Source organism: Chroicocephalus ridibundus, chromosome 9 (assembly GCF_963924245.1).
Source record: "Chroicocephalus ridibundus chromosome 9, bChrRid1.1, whole genome shotgun sequence".
Classification (NCBI taxonomy): Eukaryota; Metazoa; Chordata; class Aves; order Charadriiformes; family Laridae; genus Chroicocephalus; species Chroicocephalus ridibundus.
Window position 1 is genome coordinate 42,695,227 of NC_086292.1, and position 21,251 is coordinate 42,716,477.

The window sequence follows — 21,251 nt, forward strand, 5'->3', positions numbered from 1 at the left end:
TAAGAGGAAGCCCTTCCAAAGCCTCATGGCTCCTACAGTCCAACCACCATGGGGTCCCAAGAGGAGCGCAGTGAGGGAACCGCTCTGGACTCACACCCCGTGTGTCCAGGGCAGGCTCGTCCTCTGAGTCCTACACCAAGGTGCTAAGGAAACGGCTGCTTTCTCCATCACCTGCCCCAGAGACTCTCCCCTCAGTCTCCTTTCTGACCCTGACATTTCCATCTGAACAGAGATGTACCCACCATGTGCAGCCCCCACAGACCCAGCCCTGTGCCGGAGCCTGCCTGATGGCTGACAGACACCGTGGAGGGACAGTCCACCTCCAGGGAGGTTTCCCTGCCCATCCAAGCAGGTCCCAGCCTAATGGAGAAGGCAGGAGCTGGGAGCAGAGAGAGCCCACAAGGCCAAGCAAAGCCAGCTTTGCACAGCCCCAAACCCGTTTCTCTTCTGAGAGGGAAAATTTGCTGCCTAGTACAACTTGATCAGATCTCCCTGTGCTCAAACGAGAAGAAAATAGGCAGATGTCTACCTGGATGTTTGCTAATGACATCCAGAGAAAATGTCAAGGTAAATATACCCCCGAAGGGTGCTTACATAGGGAAGTCCTCCACAGGTGCCAGCCTGCAACCAGCCAGCTCCGCTTCTCTGTCATCACCTCAGCCTTTTCCTTACCCTGTGCTGGTGGCTCTGCATGTGCATCTGAAGGTGCCGTATGTCACTCTCCAAGCTGGCTGCTACCCCTTGCTTGGCTTCAGCTGTCAGCATGTAAACATCCAGCCCGCGGTGGTGCTTCACGCTGTAGTCCCCCGAGTGCACAGTGTGAGACAAGGTGCTCCAGGAGTCCGGTTCCCTGGCTTCCTCTCTGCAATGAAACAAGGGCAGGTTAATCTGCAGGCGAGGAGGGATGCTGCATTGCAGGACACGCACGCTGTTCTTCACTCTGGACAGTCATCTAATCAACGGCCCGAGTGAAACAGAGCACCGGCTCCAGGGCCAGACAAATACACACGCACACTCCTCAGTCTTGAAAATTAATGTGATTTGGAGTTAATGCCAGCCACAAGCTTTATTTCACAAGGTCTTTGTCAGGTAGAGAGACCTGCTTTTTTCCCCAGACTACGAGAGACTAGCAGCAAAGGGCACAAGAATTGCTTTTTTAAATGGAATTTATTAGGTGTAGATCACCAAAGCAGCTATTGCAGAAAAACAGACACCTGAAAGACAGACTGCAGAAGGACAAGTTAGAAGGAATGGGGAGTACTGTGATACTGATACTACAACTTCTACACTGAAACCAGCAGACCACTTCACAAACACCCAACAGCCATCAAATTGTAGCAATTTTTTCACTCCTGAAATGAATTTAGCTTGCCCTGTGAAACTGCTTCTGTGCAAGATGTTCTCAATGTTGTGAGACAGCTGTCCTTCTGCAGCAGTGTCCCAGATTTTCTTTTTACTAATCAAAAGAAAAGGAAGGAAAAAAAGATGCTGCTGTAGATCGGAATGAAAAAATAACTCAGCAGTTACGTGCATTCAATAGAAATTTCTATTCAGTCATCTCTTTTGGAATGTCAAACCCTGACTTTGCACAGGCTTGTGACTCAAAGCAGTAATTCTTCAGGTCTCACTGAGCTGCACAGAGGCTACATCGCCCCTTTAAGGGGGTGAGGAAACATTTATCTTCTTGAGGTGTTCATCTAAAGCTTCAGATTTAGAGATTTCATTTTGAATCAGAACTGATTCAGGAAACTCAGAATCTGTTTTAATTGTCGCAGGACAGAGCAGCTCACACAGGTCCCTCCTGAGCGCTGCATCTCCCAGGAGAGATGTGGAGCTGAGCAGGAACGTTACGGGAGCGGGGGCTTTAGCTGACCTGCTCAGGGGGGTGAGAAATGGAAATTTCTCTGTTTTCCTTTCACTAGGGCTGCATCTACCGAGTGCCTGCCCAAGCCGAAAGCATGTCCCCTCCTTGTCATGGAGACCAGCCACAACAGGCATCCCCAGCTTCGCTCTGCAGCACAGCTACAGATTACCCTCCAGGGGGCTTGGGACAGAGACTCTATGCAAATAATTAAGGAATTCAAGAAGGTATGTATATAGAAATGTATACCGTCAACCAGGTAAAATTACACACAGCTTTCAGCATCTTAGCCGACTGGTTTCTTACTTTAAAAGTAGCAAACTTTTCTAATGGGCAGGTGAAGCCCTGGGCTCAGGCAAACCACAGGGCTACCTCTCTGGGAAACCACACAATTTAGAAAGCAAAGTTGTAACGAGCAAACAATAACACGATTGGCAACAGGAATGGGCAGAGCAGGGTAGGGAAACGGTCGGACAGTTCATGACATGGCAGAGAAACCTGTGCAGACGTCGGTGGTGGCAGTGGCTGTCCCCACTCTGCCCCGGAACAGCCACCCATCCGCTCCTGTGACTCATTTTGGGCTAAACCTGCAGGGAAATTCAGACAAAGCAAAACTACGTCTTCCACCATTCACCACCGTTTAAATCAACTGACTTCAGTAGAACTAGTCTTGATTTACGCAGACTCAATATTTCTACAGAGAAACAGAAGTAAGCGGCCAGTTTTTGGTGGTGATTAGTACAAATCCATGGAGGCACTGAAGTCAACTGAGTCATTAGAAGTGACTAAAGAAATGACCTTCCTTTATCAAGGAAGCAACACAGACATTTCTGTCTGGAGTATTTTTCTTTTCAGCTGTCATATATGCGAAACTACTGTACTCAGGGCCACTCTCAGAGTACAACGAGGCAGTCAGCACAAAACCCACGTTCACCCATTCATGGACAACATCAGCCGGATTAAAGAACCAAGCATGATGAGTCTGCTCCACTTTCTCATCAGCTTCAAGTACACTTACGAGCATCTTCAAATCAGCACCCACAAAGCAGCCTGTACAACGTGAGCCTTAAAGGACCCTCAGAGACTTCAAAAAGCCTCAAAATCTGGAGCGAGATGACAGGCACAGTCCCCTGCAACACTCCACAGCTTCTGCGATTCGCCACCTTCACATGGCCCAGACCGATCAAATAATCACTTCTGCTTACAAAGACAGCAATTTCTTTTCATATTCAAGCTGCCGATCTGTGTTACACTCTTATAAAGTGCTTTAAACCTTTTGAAAAACGAAGCTCTTTCCCCCACCCAGCCAACAACGAACAACTCCAAACTCTCGTTTTCAGTAGCAGTCACCCAGGTTGCCCAAAATTAAGCAGTAAGGTAGTGGATGGCTCAATCTATTGATGCCTTCAAATCATCCCTTTCATACACCGCTGCATCCCGGCACTGATGGCCCGCAGCAGAGAGCAAAAAACAGGTATTCACAAGTGTTAACTTGTTTGCACACTGCTATTTCTGTCATTCGGGCAATCACTTCCCAGGGCACGTAGATCACATGAGAAGATGTTCCTGCACGTTTGTCTTCATACATTGAGCTTAACTGTTTGTTTCACTCCCGCATGTCTCACTGCAAGCCCTGGTTTTTATTGAGAGATGATAAAAACACACTTTCTTCCAGGGGAAACAAAGCTTTGCAGTTATGTATTTTGTACTGCCTGGTTGTGAAGGATCCTTATTTTGTACAGATTGGGAATTTCTGCAGTAATTATATACCAGTGCATACCCAAGCTGGTCTACTAGGAGATAAAAATAGATATGCAAATATTTACTGAAGACTTAATAACAAAAATGTACATAGAAACTCCAGCATTCAAGAAGTCTGAAAATCTGCTTCCATTCAGCACAAAAATTCAGTTTGCTGCCGTTTGCTAGCAGCAAGGGAAATCTGTCTTATGAGGTTTAACCGTCCTGGGTCAATTCTTTCTCATCCTCCCTTTTCAACAGCTTCTCATCAACATACATAAAAGATAACCAGAGAACTGAAAATTTCATTGGTGTAATCTTTGAGCCCAACTTCTGCAGAATAAAGTATCTTGCTTGGTTAAAAAAGCGAGGGCTGACCGATAAGGTTGACAGCGTTCACTAGCTCCATGCTCAGCACAACCATGTTATGTCCCCCTGAAAAAGCCTGGAAGAAATCCTCCGCCTCTGGCCCCTGCTACTTCTGCTGGAGGCTGCTGTCCCGTGGATGTAAACCCAGAAGGGAAATTGATGGCTTCTGGAAAGGACAGACTTACCAGCTGGCCCTTCATCCGCAGAAAGGTGGCTCAAAGAAGGATGCTGACCCTAAACAGGGTGAGAGGAGACGCAAACAAGCCTCCAAACTACGCTCAGGCCATGCCCTGCTCGATACAGGGGCTGATTAGATTGCTTAAATGGCAGCATCACCTCCTGCCCATTTGGCTCATAAGACAAGACGATAGGTAGTGTTCTTTAAACCTCCGAGCATCGCCCGAGTAGACTCGTGCCTGGTGAAGCAGGAGCTGTACCATACTCGTGTGCTGAATCTCTCCTCGTCTCGCCGGGGAGCAGATAGGATGGCCCTGGGCCAGCGAGCGGTGGAAAGAGGGAGAGGAAAGCCTGCACCGACACAGCGCGGCTCCCCGCTTCCTGCAGATACAGGCGAGATACTTTTAAGAAGGGGGAAGATAAGTGAGAAAGGGAGAACAAAAAACCCAAGTAAAAGCTCTGCCCGCCTTCAAAAGTTGCAGAAATGGTGCTGGGTGACAATAGTTTGAAATTCGGCGGTGCCAGTGCTCCTGGCAGGCATGTTTTCTCATATGGAGATAACGGGTTTTGAACGGAGGGGAAAGGAAGAGGAGGGGGAAAAGATCAGAGGAGGAACAAAAAAGCCTTAGTGGGTCAAGCAGAACCTCGTGTTAGGAATATTTATTCCACACTTTTACAAATGGGCAAGGAAGGCGGTGTGGGAGCTCAAGGTGTTATTTCCTGGGGATATCCCCTTCAGATTTCTGAGCTAGACATTGCCTGAAACAAAACAAACTCAATAGCGTTGCCGGCTCTTATGATCTTACTGTAAGTCTGACAACAGCTGTGGGTTTTTTCTGAAAGCATCACCCCCTAGATTCACGTGATAAAGAAGGAAAAACAACCCACCAAACTACTTTTTTTTTTCTTCTTCTTAAATTAAACAAAGCCCCAAGTAACATGCTTACAGTGAAAAGCTAGGAAATGCTAGAATTTAGATGCTCTTATCTGTAATAAATAAATAAAAACTAAAAAATAAATAAAAACTAAACTAAGCTGAAATTTAATCTTACATCCTTATTCAAATTCTGAACTGTTATTGTTGTTATACTATTACACTGAAAATACTAGATCAGACAAACTGTGATCTGGGATAAACAAGCAACAGTGCCTACTGGGACAGGATGCTGGGCTTGGTGGCGATTGCACAACATGTGTCTAGCACAGGCAATTTAAATCAAGCCAACAACCCTTCCTGTGAAAACCCAGCACCAGACTTAACGCAGTCACCAGCATCTAAACCCAAGACTTCTTAGAAAGTTGACAAATTAGAACTCCAACGCTATTTGCAGAAGTGTTGGGGTAATAGAGGCTTTCTACAGGTATGATCAACTTTGCACCCACAATCTTTAGTGACACACAAAATTCAAGTGCACACAAACACTTTCTTGCTCCTACTTGTTTTTGTAACCATCAATATGCATTGTATATGAGACTCGGAAAACACCTGCAAGCAGTATGTGCTAGAATGGGTTCAAACAAATCAACCATTCATAAATTTGAAAGCTATTTAACAAGCACAGCATTCATACTTCAGGTGTTTCCAAGCGTTCCAAAAGCCCCAGGAAAGTAAAGAAAAAAAAAGTTTCTTATATAAGAAAATTTTATAGATCACTCACTAATTTGAATACTTTTGATGTTGAAGGAAAGAGTTAAAGTTCATCTGATGTAGAAATGATGACTAATCCCTTACGGTGCTTCACACAAACATGAACTGCAGTGGGTTCGGACACTGAACTGAATTCAGGATTGCATAACCTACCCTTCAATAGCGGATTAAATATTTAGCAACTGGATTCAAAATACTTAATAGTAACTTCTCAGTCCATTGATCAACACATTATACTGTAGGAAATCATACAAGAGAAAAAGCTGGCTTGGTCCTTCAACAGCGGTTTGCAGACGCACATATCCTACGAGAAGATGTCCAGTATTTCCTACCACAAAGGGTTTGTGCTCCTAAACCCAAGCATTTCTTAGGCCCCAATGTTAAAATATTATTATGTTATATATATTAAATATTATATTAATATTAAATTATATTATATTGTTTATATATTAATATTATATTATTTATATATTAATATTATATTATATTAATATTTAAAAATATTATATTAAAAAAATAAAATGCAGCTACAAACTGTCATCAACTATATTTGCCAAAAAGTACAATGTGCATTCCATACAATAACTGTCTGTTATTAAATGTGCTTTTCCATTTGTTTTATTTTCATAGTTTTATCTCTGAAAGATACCCCGCTCGGGATGTGGAGCCGTAGGTCCAACACAAAACTCCACGTCAACTTGGAGTCACATCAGTAAACAAAAGAAATTTAAGGTGCATTTATGAAATGCACTCAGAGCAAAACCAGATGCCATCTGTTGCATTTTAAATACAAAAGCACAGTCATGGAGACTACTTCATCAAGCAATGTTTCCTTTACAGCTAAAAACAGCATCTTAGATCAGGACAAGCGATATGGAAGGAAGACTTGTCTCTGCAGAACATCTCCGTGTGCTGCAAGTGAGCGTGACCACAGACTCCGTAACGCAACCCAAAGATGAAGCTGTTGCTTTGGCTGCCTCTGACACAGCAGTTTACAAAGTCTTCTTCTACAATAATCTGTTCAAACTACAATCCCCACCATGAACGTCACTACCTCTAGCAGATCTGTTCCAGAGACTAAATACAAGTATCCTAACCAGGTATCCAGCTGACCCACACCTGAAGCCAAAAACCCAGCAGTTCTCAGAAATCACTTACCTGCCTTTTGTAAATTTATCCTGAAATGGAGCTGGTCTATCATAACCATTTAGCAATCATGCAAGGCTTATTATAGGGGCTTATGGCCCTTATAATTTTTGGGATCACCTCCAGATCAAGATTGCTGTTGGGGGCGGGGCGGGGGGAATAATTTTCTTCTCGTATCTGACCACATCTTCCCAAATCTCTTCTTCTTCTCCTCACAAGCCTGTTTACATGAACATCATCTCCCAGGACCTCCAATTTCTGAGCAGGATATCAGAGACAGTAAAAAGCTGTTTCTACCATACAGACAAAGCCACTTCTCTGTCTTCTGTATTCAGAGGTAGATACATACAAAACAAAGGAGAGGAGGGAGCCAAAAAATGAAAAGACATGTCTTCACAGGGATGTGGGAACACACTAGGAAACCAGTAAAAGCTGGAGCATGCCGTGGTGAGTAGGTGGAAAGAGAGAAACACAAACTCTTCCTGCTCCATCATGATCACACCTGATTCCTCCGTCCCTCTGCTCCCAGTCTGCTCCTCTGCCGTGGCCAGAAGAAACCCACACCACCTCAGCATCCTAAGCACGATGATCAATCAATTAAACAATGGTGTTCCAAACAATAATCTTAAAGTTCAGCAATACACAGCCACAAAACCAGACCCTGTTGGATCACCGCTCCTGCCACGCTTCTGTAGCTAAACGGCATCTTAACAAACGCATCTCTCATGAGGTCCTCCTTCACTGCCCTTCTATAACGTCTTTGTATTTCCCTTTAAATGTTAAATTTGTGCCAGCGCTTATAGAGACACAAAGTCAACTGTTCTCCTCTCCAAGCCATATCCTAAACCTACTGCCCGGCACCCTGAATAGCAATTGAAAGGACCTGTTGCTTGTTTTAGGGTGGAAGAATAGAGGGAAAAACATCAGCATTACTTCAACAAACTCTTTGGCCGTTGATTCTGCTTAGCCAGAAATAAAAATACGCGTAGCATCACCTGCCCAGTGTGGTGACAACCTCCTGGCCACCAGCATGTCCCCCGCTGCATCCTGCTCGTGTTCCCTGTATAAAAATACTGGGAGAACTGGTGTAACCAAGGGGAGACTCGGAGCCTTGCACACAGTTCCCAGCTCGCGATAACGGCAAAGGTGCACAGAGGAAAGGGGGGTTCAGCCTGTGCATTCTCAGGGGTACAAGCACCCTGGTTACATACAGCTGCTGCCATCTGGCACTGAAGTCGGAGCAGTTGGCCATGTTTTTAGCCCCAGGAAACTAGTGATTTTGGAAAGCATCTGCACCACAGACAGCTCTGTGCCTATGCAAAGACTGGATTTAATGGAACAACTTAACACCAAAATTCAATGAAAAACGTCCATCTTTAAATACCGTCCGATTTGGCAAGTCACTGTAAGAAATGCTTATTTTTAAGAATACGCTTAAACTCTCTGCTGAACATGAACTGGATGTTTCTGAAATTAAACACATGCTTAAAGGACTTGCTAAGCTGGGGTGCAAAGAAATGAGGTACCAAGCAAATCCTCTCACAGCTCTGGCTCAGAAAAGCAGAAAAGTGTATTCAATTATAAAAGTAAAGTTACTGAAAAAGCTCCCTCATTTGAGAGGCACCATGGAGATTACAGCACAGACTTCACCAATTACTTACGTAAAATCAGAACAATAGCAAATGATAATCACGGATTGCAAAACGTTCATAAAACCCTCCTGCTACCAGTGAGTTATTCCTCATGTGTGTTAATTAAATCAGTTTAATTTTGGAAATGCAGACTTGTACTGACTTACAGTTTCACATACTGAGCCACCTGGCTGTCACCAGGAGATCCGAAGAGCGAGCAATCGCAGAGCTGTGCAGAAGCGCTTTATGGCAGTAAGCAGGCAGAGAAACCAGCAAAGGCCAAAGTAATATTAGAGTGAAAAACTCAGAGACTGTTAGAGCTCTGACACTTCTCCTTTGTAAGGACTGGAAAAATGCAGGAGTTTTTCTTATGGGCTTTACTTTTGTCTTACTCCCCCTTTTTCAGGGGACATAAATCGCTCTCAGCTGTGAAGGAACTACAAGCATTTGGCTTCACGGAAAAAACCAATACTTTGGGGTTACCAGACAGAACTCTGTTCCGCAGAAATGAAATCAGAAATAAAATCAGCGTTTGTATGTTTTACAAAACTGCACTTCCGACTTCCCTGAAATCCTGCACGCTCGCTATTTCTTGGAGCCATTTTCCTTGCCTGACTTCGGGAGCACTGAAGAACATGGAGCTGGCAGGCAGATTGTATCACCGCACCGAGCTGCATTTGAAAACATCAACTACTGCAAACTGCAGCTGTCCTACTGCAGAGGCCAAGTTACTCACCAGGAGCATATTACTCCCTGTTTAATAAACTTTTCGGAGCCAGCCCTTCTCTAACGAGCAGAGCAGCCCAGCGCTGCCAGTGCCCCACAGTCAGCATCGCCCGGTTTCTACCCAGCGAAGCAATGGGCTTCAACCAAGGACCCTTCGCTTTGGAATTTGCTCCTACCAGACTCAGGAATTATTGAAAATCAGAGAGGGCTGTGCAACCTGCCTAGTTTCCAAAGCTTTTTCATGGAAGTAAAGCTAACTTGTTTAACTTGTATTTAAAATTTGTATTCAAATTTGTATTAAAAAAACCCAAAACAACAAACTGTTAACCAAGCTGCCAGCAAGCAAACAGGAATGTTTCTACAGAAAATCCTTCCCCCCCCCCCCCCCCCCAAAAAAAAACTCCTGCCCTTATGGACTGTCCTATATCATTTGCACCACAGGACAACGCTTTACCGTGCAGTTTCTCGAAGATCAAACAAGCACCCTCAGGAACAACACACAGCCAATGAATAAACACTGCTGTCAGCACCCTGCTCTCCATCCCACGTGTGCTCTATCGCAGCTCCTCAGTTTGGTCCCAAAAGCAGCAGCCCATGCACCTTTCCTGCCAGAGGATGCACGAGCCAGTGCACAAGCTCAGGACTATGGAAAGGAATACTTCAAGGGCTGTAAGATTTAAATTGGAAGCGTCTTTCTGTTTTTTTTGTACATGAAGAACCGCAGCAGCTGAAAAGGGAAAGCTCATCTGATAAACAGAAATTTAAAATGTCACCAGTGCAATTAGTTTTTGAGAAAAATATTTACACCGCAGCTGAATCAAGCTGCTTTGCAGCTGAACCCTGGCAAAACTGCAACAACGGAGAAGGTTTTGTGTCCGCTTTTTAATGATTGTATGCTAATTACAGGAAAATTTCACCCCTTCCCAGTGCTGGCTGGGAGAATCATTGTAAAATGCAGGGTCCCACGAATTAGCAAGCTAGTGAACAATAAAATCCCCCCAAGGATAATGCATCACAAAACACACTGCATTCATTTATTTGGCGCAGTGCAGTTTAATTACTTGTAAAAATAATGACTCCTTTGTACGGGTTCTCACTAACATGCGTTGCTGCTCTGTATTTTGCTGAGTGGGACGAGTTGCATGCCAAATTTCTGTGCATGGATTATTCAGCGTGCGCACAAGCAGAGCGCAGAAAAGAGGTTGCACAGTATCCATTGTGTTTTGACAGCACATAAATGATATATACTCTCTTCATGGAATTTGGCTGCTTTTCTATATTTTGAAACTCAATATTTCTCCTCTCAATAGGGATTTTCAAGCCCCAATCCCATCGCTTTGCAGAAAGCACTAAGCACAACAAAAATCTCTGCTGGGAAATCAGGATGTGTCCGTTTTGCAGCCATCACCCTCCCATGGGGAAGGGCCATGGAGGTCCCCACATCACACCGTGCTCCCACCGCTCCGGCCAGCCCCAAGCTCGTACCGCGGTGCTTCACCAGCATCCCACCCATTGAGAAAAGGGGTCCGTGACTTCCAGCATCCACAGATTTCTGTTTGCAGGCCTTCATGGAGACAGCAGGGGTTTGAGAGTCACGGGATATGTGGGATGGCTCTCACATGTTTATACATTATATTTCCACTCAGCAGCCCAAGAGGAAAACTAACCATAATGAACAGTTTAAGGATATACTAGAAAGAACAGGACCGGGGATCTTGATGGTAACGTTACAGAAGTGCATAGTGTCTTGGTCTTGCTAGTGCCTTATTTGCAAAGATGAACTGTAAAGGTCATCAGAGAAACCCCTTGGATTACACCAGCAGCATCCATTAAAGCCAACGGCACAGGACAATGCCAGGTAATCCAAGTCCTCCCTCTTCTTTCTTTCCACTCAGCGAGAACTGCCATTCCAATACTGGAATCGGTTGTGAAATACTCCACCAAATACATGAATAGCTGTTGTAATAGCTTTGTTTACTTCCCATTTCTTTTTAAATTACCAGCTCCACTCATATTCAAATTGCAGTATGTGCTGTGAGCTCTATAATCAAGTTTTGGCCAATTTAGGCTTTCTATAATAAAGTTTTGGCCAACTTAAGCTTCTTTACAGTCTGTAAAGTGTGTTAATATGGTTAGTCTCACCTTGGAGAATTTTGCTACAGTTACAGGATGAATTTGTACGTTCCAATTGTACAAGATAGCCTGCAAGAGAGTTGTGTTGAACTGACTGTTGAACTTGATGAAGAAAAAAGTAATATTGTCATCATCTCTGTGTTAATCCCAGCCAAGTGTGGCAGACAAAAAGGCTATAGAATCATAGAATGTGTTGGGTTGGAAGGGACCTTTAAAGGTCATCCAGTCCAACCCCCCTGCAGTCAGCAGGGACATCTTCAACTAGATCAGGTTGCTCAGAGCCTCATCAAGTCTGGCCTTGAATGTCTCCAGGGATGGGGCCTCCACCACCTCTCTGGGCAACCTATAGCTCCTGTCCTACCCTGCACCTTCTCCTTCACCCTGACTTTGCATGTGGTTGGCTGAATTGTTAAAGATGAAACTTAAATGCAATCACTCCAGTAACACAAATCATATTTTTTGCCTTCTAACAGTCCGTCCAACAACTATAGAAAGAAGAATAATTTACAATTTCTAACACAGAAATGTCGCGTGATAATGTGGACGACACAGCAGACTCCTAAACATGACATCGGGTCACTCAACATAAACCCCTAGTATCTGAAATCTCAATTGAGAAAAACAAAGTTAATAACAAAGCTTAAGAGAACCAGGCATCAGAATAACACACATGCAGACCAAATCTTTTCTCCTTTACAAATGGACCCCTCGGGACTTATTTAAGCTCTTTGTCTTTATTAGCCTCAGCTTTTAAAGCTAGATCTCCAAGCATTTGCTATTCAAACATAACTTGTCATACTCTGAAGAATTCCTTGTAAAACACTGCAGTATATGCTCATGCCAATAGTTACTTCCTACAAGTTTGTAAGATCTGTCTGCTTCTCCAGACCAATCAAGAGAGTTTCTGCTGCTAAATAATTGCTTTAATTCTTACCAAACTTTTTTACCTATACTGGTAAGATACCTATTCTCTACAAGATACTGCCTTCTTTCAATACAATTACCATTATTTCACTTAAACAAAACACTCCACATCTACAAAGTAAGAACACAACAGTCAACCACCACCACAAAGCCCACCCGCTTCCCTCTTTTGGGCAGCTGTGCTTGTTTGAAGAAAAGTTTTTTCACTTGTGTTTGCATAAGGTTTGTCTTAATTAGTCAATATTACAGTGACTCACTTTGGGCTTTAAGAGACAGCTGGAAGGAGAACACTGTGCAACAGAAAAGGAGAACGCAACAACATTATTGCATTTCCCCTAAACCTTAAGGACCTGCTCCCACTGTTGCTAGCAAAAAAGGTAAAAGCAAAATTACACAAAAAGTGCCTTTAAGGGTAGAGTATAGCTCTTAAACACGATTCAGTGATAACGTACAGCAAAGGCAAGCATGATACAGAATGGAAAACTAGCAGAGGAACCATCAAATGATCCTTACTCTGTCAAAAGCTGGTGCAGCTTCTGGTAGCCCCTCTCCAAGGCCAAGCTCACGGGTGTTGCCCCTTCGTTGTTGTGGATGCTGAGAGCTCCTCTTCCACCCGGCTGCTGGAGCAGAAACCACGTCAGCCGCAGCAGACCCAGCCTCACCGCAAAATGCATCAGTGTTTCCCGAGGGACGTTCTCTGGGAAGAAAGAAAAAAAAACAAAAAAAAACAAAAAAAAACAAAATGGGAATTTGTAGGCTGAGGGTTAGGGGAATGCCATATCCCCACCTTCCAGCCCCACCACACACAACGGCTGGCATGGAGCTGACAGCCCAAAAGCCACGGAACCTGCAGCACCTGGAAAAACACGCTGGCTGCCAATACCCAGGAGAGACCAGTACTTTAAAGTGAGGGACACGCTACGGTGGGATGGGAAGTGCTCAGGACCTCGCAGGGTGAGACTGACCACAGAAGTCAGTGTGAAAAACCCACCATTTCATAAACAGACACAGCAACCACCAAGTTGCAGCGCATCCAAACAGAACCTGGCATGGTCAGGTGGGTTTTTCTGGATGTCCAAGCCTTCTCCTCACGCATCCGGCACCAGGTTTTAGGAATGGACAAGTTTTGTTATTTAATGGGACGCTGATTTGTCGCAAGGCATGGCAAAAATCAATTGCATTTGAAGCACAAAACTAAAGCAGTTATAAAAGAGAACAATTTAACCTCTTGTGTAGACAAAAAAATTGAAGATTTTGCTTTCCCGTCTTGATTATGCCTCAGACCAGCTTTTCTCAGCTTTATACAGTAGCTCTATCATTCTGAGCAGCAGCATTTACAAAGTAGCAAGCTCCACTGCTGCTTTTTATGTTTAATAACCGTGACCTTCTAATTTAGTAAAAGTCACCCTTGAGCCTAAGCTTTCATCTCAGAAAAATGTCCCCCTACTCTAAAAGCTGCAGCCCTAGAACGATGCTCTGAAAGGCTTCAACCAGAAATGAGCTCCAGATGCACTGCTGAAATACAGTATTTGCAGATCAAAGCCTGTTACTTCTCTATGAAGGGCAAAAGCATTTGGGTTAAAAAAAGTACCAGAAATAAAAATTCATTCTTTTTAATTAACAAAGGATTTCAGTATTGACTGGCAGCAACAACACAACAAAAAAGCACCAACTGGGTCTCGGTAAACCATGCCAATGAGCACCCTTGGTATAATACCTTTAATATCACAGCAACGATTTATTGGGTTATTAATTTGGTTGCCAGCCAAACCTATACAGAAGGTTTAAAAATGCAAGTGCATAACGGCTTTAGGATTTAATTAAGTATTTTTTCCTGAAGAAATATGCCCCAAGAGAAATCACTTCTTCAAAGTGCTGCTGTTTTTCTTGCTTACTTGCTTTCTTAAGGGACATCATTAAGACCTTTCGTCAAAAACAAAGCAAAAATGGGGAGTTCTCCCCTGACTGACACACAATTTTCCCCGACATTTTGGATCAATTCCTGAAGAACTAATCTGTATTCAATAACCGAATGCTTTCTGGCACCACCTCTCTTCCGAATGACTCCAAATTAGGTGTCTGGGCTACAAACCAATCCTTCCCCCTAACCTCCTCTTGATTACTGTAAAGCAAAACCATGCTGTCCTGAATACATGAACATGTCTGAATGGAGATTCCAGCTGATCAGAGAAAAAGGGAATAGCTGGGCCCACTCAGAGACAAATTCTCAGCCTGTGGGAGAGTAACAACAAGGATTTTGGTATTAAGTGCTATGAAGTGTAATGCTTTAGAAATGAACAGGGCAACAAGGTACTTAATCCATGGTTGTCAGTCTTGGACTTAAAGAATAATGAGAAATAACACACCATATAGGCAGACGTAAAGGAAAGGCTACTGATGAGGGTGCCAAAAGGAGAAAGTGTTGATACATGTGGGACTTACCCAGAGTAAAAGCAGATGCCCAAGGTTTCACTCAATGAATTTGCAGTTGGACAATACTCCTACATTACCTGTACTAACACACTGGCAGAGTCAGCTAGTGTAAATAAAGCAGCGCGAGTCTCTTCCTACTGAGACGTAGAAAGCACAAAAGCACTTCTGTTCGAGCAAGTGACTGCCGTCCAAATAAAGAATACATTCCACTGGTCTCACCACATCTGTTCTCACATGAGATCTCCTCTTCTAGCAGCTTTGTTGAAAGGAAAAATCATCTTCCTAACTAAAATGGATAGACCAGCACCAAAACTGAGCAGTGTAGACCTGAAAAGCATAAGCGTAGGTCCCTGGACCAAAATGCTTCCTCTCCTTCACATGAGAGCCTTACAGTCAGGTAGAAGCATCTTCTACTCACCAACTTGTGGTTCACACATACCAATTGCAAGTTTTGCAAGATGCTACTCATCCTGTCATCCTGTCCCTGATCCAACTGGGTGCCCCTCTCTATCTCATATTTCCATCGATGAAATGTCCCCTCCCACCTGTCCCAAATGCCCCGCTGATGTAATCTGCTCAAATGACTGCAACTTCTGAAAATCCCACCTTTTTCCCATTCTTTTAAAACAAGCTTCTTTATCGTTAAATAGTGGACACGGTAGTCCCAGCATTTGGATGGAGGTGTCTACAAATGAACCGAACTGAATGCGGCCCTGCCCCAATGCCTTTGAGCAACAGCGACGTGCACAGAAGATCTGTACAAGAAGACATGGCGTGTTGCCATCCAGAGCATATTAAACATACAAACACACTATCCAGGCCTATTTGGAAAGATCTGCCTAAAATATATACTGGCATGAGGCCATCCTAACAGATGGGCACAGATGATGGCAGCAAAGAGACAAAGTACTGTACATACAACAACTGCAGGGGCCCCGGGGAATGGCTTTAGAAGGTTCTGGAGTGTGCAAAACTTCCATGGCTACAGTTAAAAGGCGTGTGCCATCTGTGGGCTGGATTAACTACTAATATCTAATGGCGTATGGTGTTACTCAGAACAAGATGAGAGCTGGTCTGCATCAAGTATGGGAGTGTTGCTGGATGGAGAGAGGAGGAAGACAGACAGATCCCACCAGCCTTCCTACCTTTGAAGGGATGAAGCTTGTAGCACAAAATGTTGGAAATTCAGTCAATGATTTCAAAGTCTTGTCATGGTGCAAAATGTCCGCCCCCAGGCATGGAAGAATAATGAAAGCTTTAACTTGCAACAGCCAGAGCTCCTTCTACTACCACAGATCAAGCATGAGCTCCTGGGCTTAAAATGGCTGCCCTCTGAATGGCAACAAAATTTTCTTGTAATTAGGAAATTGTGGAAATATAAGACACACGATACTGGAAAGGCTAAGGTTGTTTTGTTCCTCTCTCGTTTCCTAGTAATAGACAAGAGTTGAAACTTATGATTATTGTCCCATAATGGCAGGGCACTCTAATCCAGCTGGCAAAACACAAGACTAGATTTTTAATTATTTTTTTTTTTGCAGCTGTAACACATGAACAGACAATTTATCCGGGTAACTAAGGACAAAATTTCCACAGAAGACTGACAAACGTACTTTGCTAATGGTAAAGGATTAAGGTTTAAGGTGCTTTTAGCACAAAACAAATAAGCATTGAAGGAAAAAAAAAAGTTTGGGTATGACACAACCAAGAACGCACAAACAGCTCTGTAAGTAAAAACTTACATTATAATCCTGATTAAATAACAGAAAAAAAAATACTGCTCCTTTTTAAAAATCGCTCTTTATATAGAGTAACCCACACCTAACTGCTCAGTTTATCCTCCGTGCCCTGAGACATCTTATCAAGGAACAGCCAGCCATGGACTGGCTAGCATCTCTTGCTAGTCTTCCTCTCACGGTGACCTTCACTTGGTTCTCACCCAGAATCCTATCTACTCAGCAGTTTTGAAATCTACCATCAAAACTGGCCTCAAAATCTAGTTTTCTGCTGGAAATGTTCTCACTGATCAATCCTGGAGAAACACAGGGAACAACAACCAGACATGTGCTATCACTTGATGCTGAGGTCCTCGAGGAAGGCTCCAGCAGACGACAGCGCTGAAGAAAGGTCAAGGCAAAGAAACTGTGTTTGGAGTTACGAGTTCAGTTAATAAAAAGATGTGTGAGCAATTCTTTTTTAATCTTATAAACAAGAAATTTTTCAAAGCACACCAGAGGATCTTCATGTCCCCGTTCCCACCAATATCAAAGGGAATAGAAACTTTCTCATGCCAATGATTTCTCAGCCACAGACTGAGAGTACATCTGAGTACTGAGCAGCACATCTCAGACACTGCCTGAACACAAATTCTTTTCTGCTGCCCATTTGCCACCGCAGAGGGTGGCAGAGAATTTAGGTACGGAAAAGATTTTTGTACATCTTATTGAGGACGATAGCTGAACAGACAACCTTGCACTGTTGGCACTGAAAAGATCGTGGCAATTTATACTACACAGTCCTTTATCAGAGGGCAGAGAGGAAGGTGAGCAGCAGATTGGGAAAGGATATGAAACCCTACAAAAAGAACACCTGTCACTATTACACTGAAAGGGTTCTAAGAGAAACGATAAAAAGAGCGCAGTAGATGAACAGACTGAAGCTTTATGTCTGCAAAACATCACCAACTGCTTATCTTTAACATCCTCTCATGGAAAAACACGTTAGCTCCTGATAATCAAATTTCATTATAACTATTTCTGAAAGCTTTTCTAGGCTTTTTGCTTTTTTCTTTAAAACAAAGTGCTTTTTTTTTTTGTTATCTTCTCTCTTCAGATATTCTCCCTTGCTGTAAAAAGAACAAATTAACCATCTCTAATCACAGTGACACTCACATTGCACTACGCACTGAGATCCTACTGGTTTTGTGTGTACAGTTATTAAACTCGTAACCCAAATCTATCCAGACTATTTCAGACCAGGGCGAAGCATTCCCCTCTCTACCCACCTCCCACCTGGTGAGCTCACGGGTTTCATTTCCCAAGCAGTACTTACTGCACGCAGATGTGTAATCCGCAGCATTTCTGGGAAGCTGTACGTATTCAAGACGTCAGTAACTGCGTTCCTATAGTTAAGGAGCTGTTAAGTGTTTTATCTAATGAGATGGGCTCCTGGTTATATGCTCGTAATCGTGGCTGACTATCTCACAGCTCAAAGGGAATGCTACCCCTAACGCTCCCAGCGGCATGGCTCCATTCCACGGTTGACCACCACAACCCTCTGCCAACCGTAACCAGCTCCTGAAAGCTCACGCTGCTGAAATGGTAACCATAGGTCTGGATTTCACGCTTACTTTTAATAAGCAAAACAAAATGTTTCCTCAAAGGTTTTGTCAGAATATTACGTAAAAGAGATTTTGAAAGCGATCTGTTCTCTACTAATAGTTACCTTAAGGATTAAGCTCTCCAATCTTTCCATACCTGAGCCTTGAATCCTCCCTAATTTTTTTTTCTGCTTTTTTTCTGCAACATAAACAAGCCATAATCATTACTCATACCTCCAAATATTCTGTTCTGGTTTCCTAGTTAGCTTATTTTCCCTTCAGTCATTTAAAATAGAAAATCACAGTCCTGTATTTACATTGCATGCATCCTCAGAATACATATTAAATTTTGATTTCTAGATATAAAGTGTAACAATCTGTTCCATTTAAACAACCACATTTAAATGCCACTGAGAACAGTAAATAACCCTATTTTGACAGCCGTAACAACTATGTTCTTTAGAAAGTTACAGTGCACTTGTAATAATTAAGATGGACATGATTATACGGCACCTGAAAGTAATGCTGTGTTTGGAATACCATGGTAACAGGAGTAATCCTTAATTATGGATATTCTGAAATTGCAGATGCCATTTAAGTTCATACAAATAGACAGATAATTAAGAGCAAGACCCGGGAATCGCCTGCTGCAGAGGGACAGGGTATGGCTGGGGGAAGAGCACAGTCCTGCCCCAGGAGAGAAGCCATGAGGACTGCAGCCGTGCAGGGAGAAGGCCAGGACACACTTGCCCAAGGGGGTTCACACACAGTCTTTACCTGCAATGCAAATCCTCTCCCTGCCCCTGCAGCACAAGGACACGCTGCTGCGCCAGCTGAGCGGGACCATGGCACCATGCACGGTGCTGCTTCCTCTGTCTCCTTCAGCCTCGGCACATGTCAGGCTTTCTTTTGCTATCCGTTCATCTAACCAAATGGTTGAGTATCTTCTGCCTGCCTCAGTGAGAGAGGACGGAGCCCAAGGACCTCTGAAGTCAGGAATCTTAGGTGCTCCCATCCCCAGTTCTGCTAGCATGGCACCAAGTGGGATCGGGAAGACATTTTACTCTCCCCACGTCCCATTACCTGGGACCTCTATAGCGTACTTTATATCTGTGGGTAAACAGATACTTAATGCAAGCCTTTCTGGGGTCCTTTTCTCTGAGCTAGGGATTAAAAGCTAAGACTTGGTCCCTGAGATCTTCTACAAATAGCAAGTAGGCGGCTGCACCTCAAGCCTCCTACACAGCAGGTGGGTTCAGGGAGAATAAGAAAAATAAAAGAGATGGAGAGCAGGAAGGCAACTTAGAAGTCAGATGCACAACACCCTAAGAAGAAACCAGACAGCAAAAATACGGCCACTGCTACCGGAAAAAGGACCAACACACCACAGGTGCCTTCTTCTCTGCTTTCAAGTCAGCTGCACAGGTGTTGGTCAACCGTGCTACTTCTCCACAGGAATATAATGGTGATCAATACACCCTGAAACCTAAGTATACTTTTTGAGAGTAGGTGTCATGAGGAAAAGCTTGAGAGAACAGCTTTTATGTGTCTGTGTATATATATATATATATATATATGTATTAAAGGGGAAAAAATTCCATAAAGAAATTGTTACCTAGACAACTTATTAAAGTCAAATCAGGATCAAATCAGAAGGTCAAAGAATTAAGAAATTTGGACAAGAGTATCACCTTTCCACAGGAAAGCAAGCAGGAAAAGCTGGAAAATGAGACCACTGATAAATACTTCCAGAGAGAGGACTCTGTTTTCTGAACTCGCTTTTCCCGTCAAGGATTCATGATGCGCAGCCACTGCTCTCCATCACCTGAGCGCTACTGTCAGTGATAACACCAGGCTGGGTACCACGCTCCACACTGCTGGCTGCTGAACAAAAAGCTCGCCATCAAAGCCCTAATCCTACAAAAAAATAGTCTGGTGTTCAATTTGGCACAAAGGGTTCATTCAAAGCTTCCTGAGGTCCAAACAAATCCACTTTTTTTCCAATGGATTTTGGGTGAAGAACTAAGGACTTGTGATCACTAACATATTTAGTCTTTTACACTGTACCAGAGTAATATAAATCAGTAAATATTTGGGTTCGAGCAAAGTTAACCAAATACCTACAATAATATTACTGTAAGGATTAGATTAACCAATGCTGCTTAGTGCATTTAATTTTGGGAAAGTTTCTTTTTAAGTAATAAAGCCTTTTGCTGTTCCAGAACAATATTAAAAAAAAAAAGCTAATAAGAATACTGCAAATGAACATAGTGGGGTTTTGAAAATGCCCTGATGAAAATACAGGAAGAAATGTTCATTTTATTTTCTATTTGTTTTAATGAAAATGATGTCTAAAGAGATAACAGAGGAATAAATGTAAAGACAACCTCGTGTGTAAGAGATTAAGATTTCCAGGATTACTGAAGCTGAACAAACTTCTCTTGTCGAATGGCAACAGCTAACTTGAGTAGGTTATATACAAATAAATTAAAAAAAAAAAGAACACTGGAATGTTTGCAAATGTCCTCCAGCAGTTTTAAATAATTTTGGAGGTATTTCTAACCCACAGCTGAAAGGACACGCTCTTAGCAATTTGACTATATGACGGTACCACACCTTTAATCTTCAGCAATGGGAAACTCTTAAAGAATGAAGATCTTGGTTTGGTAACCAAAACATAGGCAAGAAGATGACTCTCAAATAGCTTTGTCCACAGTAATCCCGCACTTTTCCATGCTAAATAGTCAAACCTACTAATGTGTTAGAAAAGAGGTGGAGGATGCTGGTGTCCCTGCCCAGGGCAGGGGGCTGGAACTAGATGATCTTTACAGTCCCTTCCAACTCTAACCATTCTATGAATAAATGGATGAATGTAAACCACTGAAGATCATTTTAATGATGTGACCACCAGTCTGCTGGCACCTGGGGGTATATGGGCTGTTATGTTCCTCCTCCTCCTCCTCCTCAGTGTGTGGACCTTAACCATTCACTTTGCACTGCACAAACCTACTGACACGGATGGTGAGTTAAACAGCCTCAGCAGACGGAGCTGGGCGTTACTTTTAGCAGCTTCTCTGCTCTCTGGGGGGTGTGACGGCAATGAACTCCCTGCCCTCTGCTCAAAGACTGGTCAGGGTTGGGTGC

The 21,251-nt window shown here is 43.3% G+C and overlaps 1 protein-coding gene across 4 annotated transcripts in view; it reads right to left on the reverse strand.

The window, feature by feature from the left end:
• Positions 1-21,251, reverse strand: part of AKAP13 (A-kinase anchoring protein 13) — a 224,436-nt gene that overhangs the window by 107,447 nt on the left and 95,738 nt on the right. For all 4 annotated transcript variants that reach the window (XM_063345530.1, XM_063345532.1, XM_063345533.1 and 1 more), the window contains 2 exons: positions 12,869-13,052; positions 673-862 (listed from right to left, as the gene is read on the reverse strand). In XM_063345530.1, coding sequence (XP_063201600.1) covers positions 673-862; positions 12,869-13,052 — 374 coding nt within the window. The remainder of the gene's footprint in view (positions 1-672; positions 863-12,868; positions 13,053-21,251) is intronic.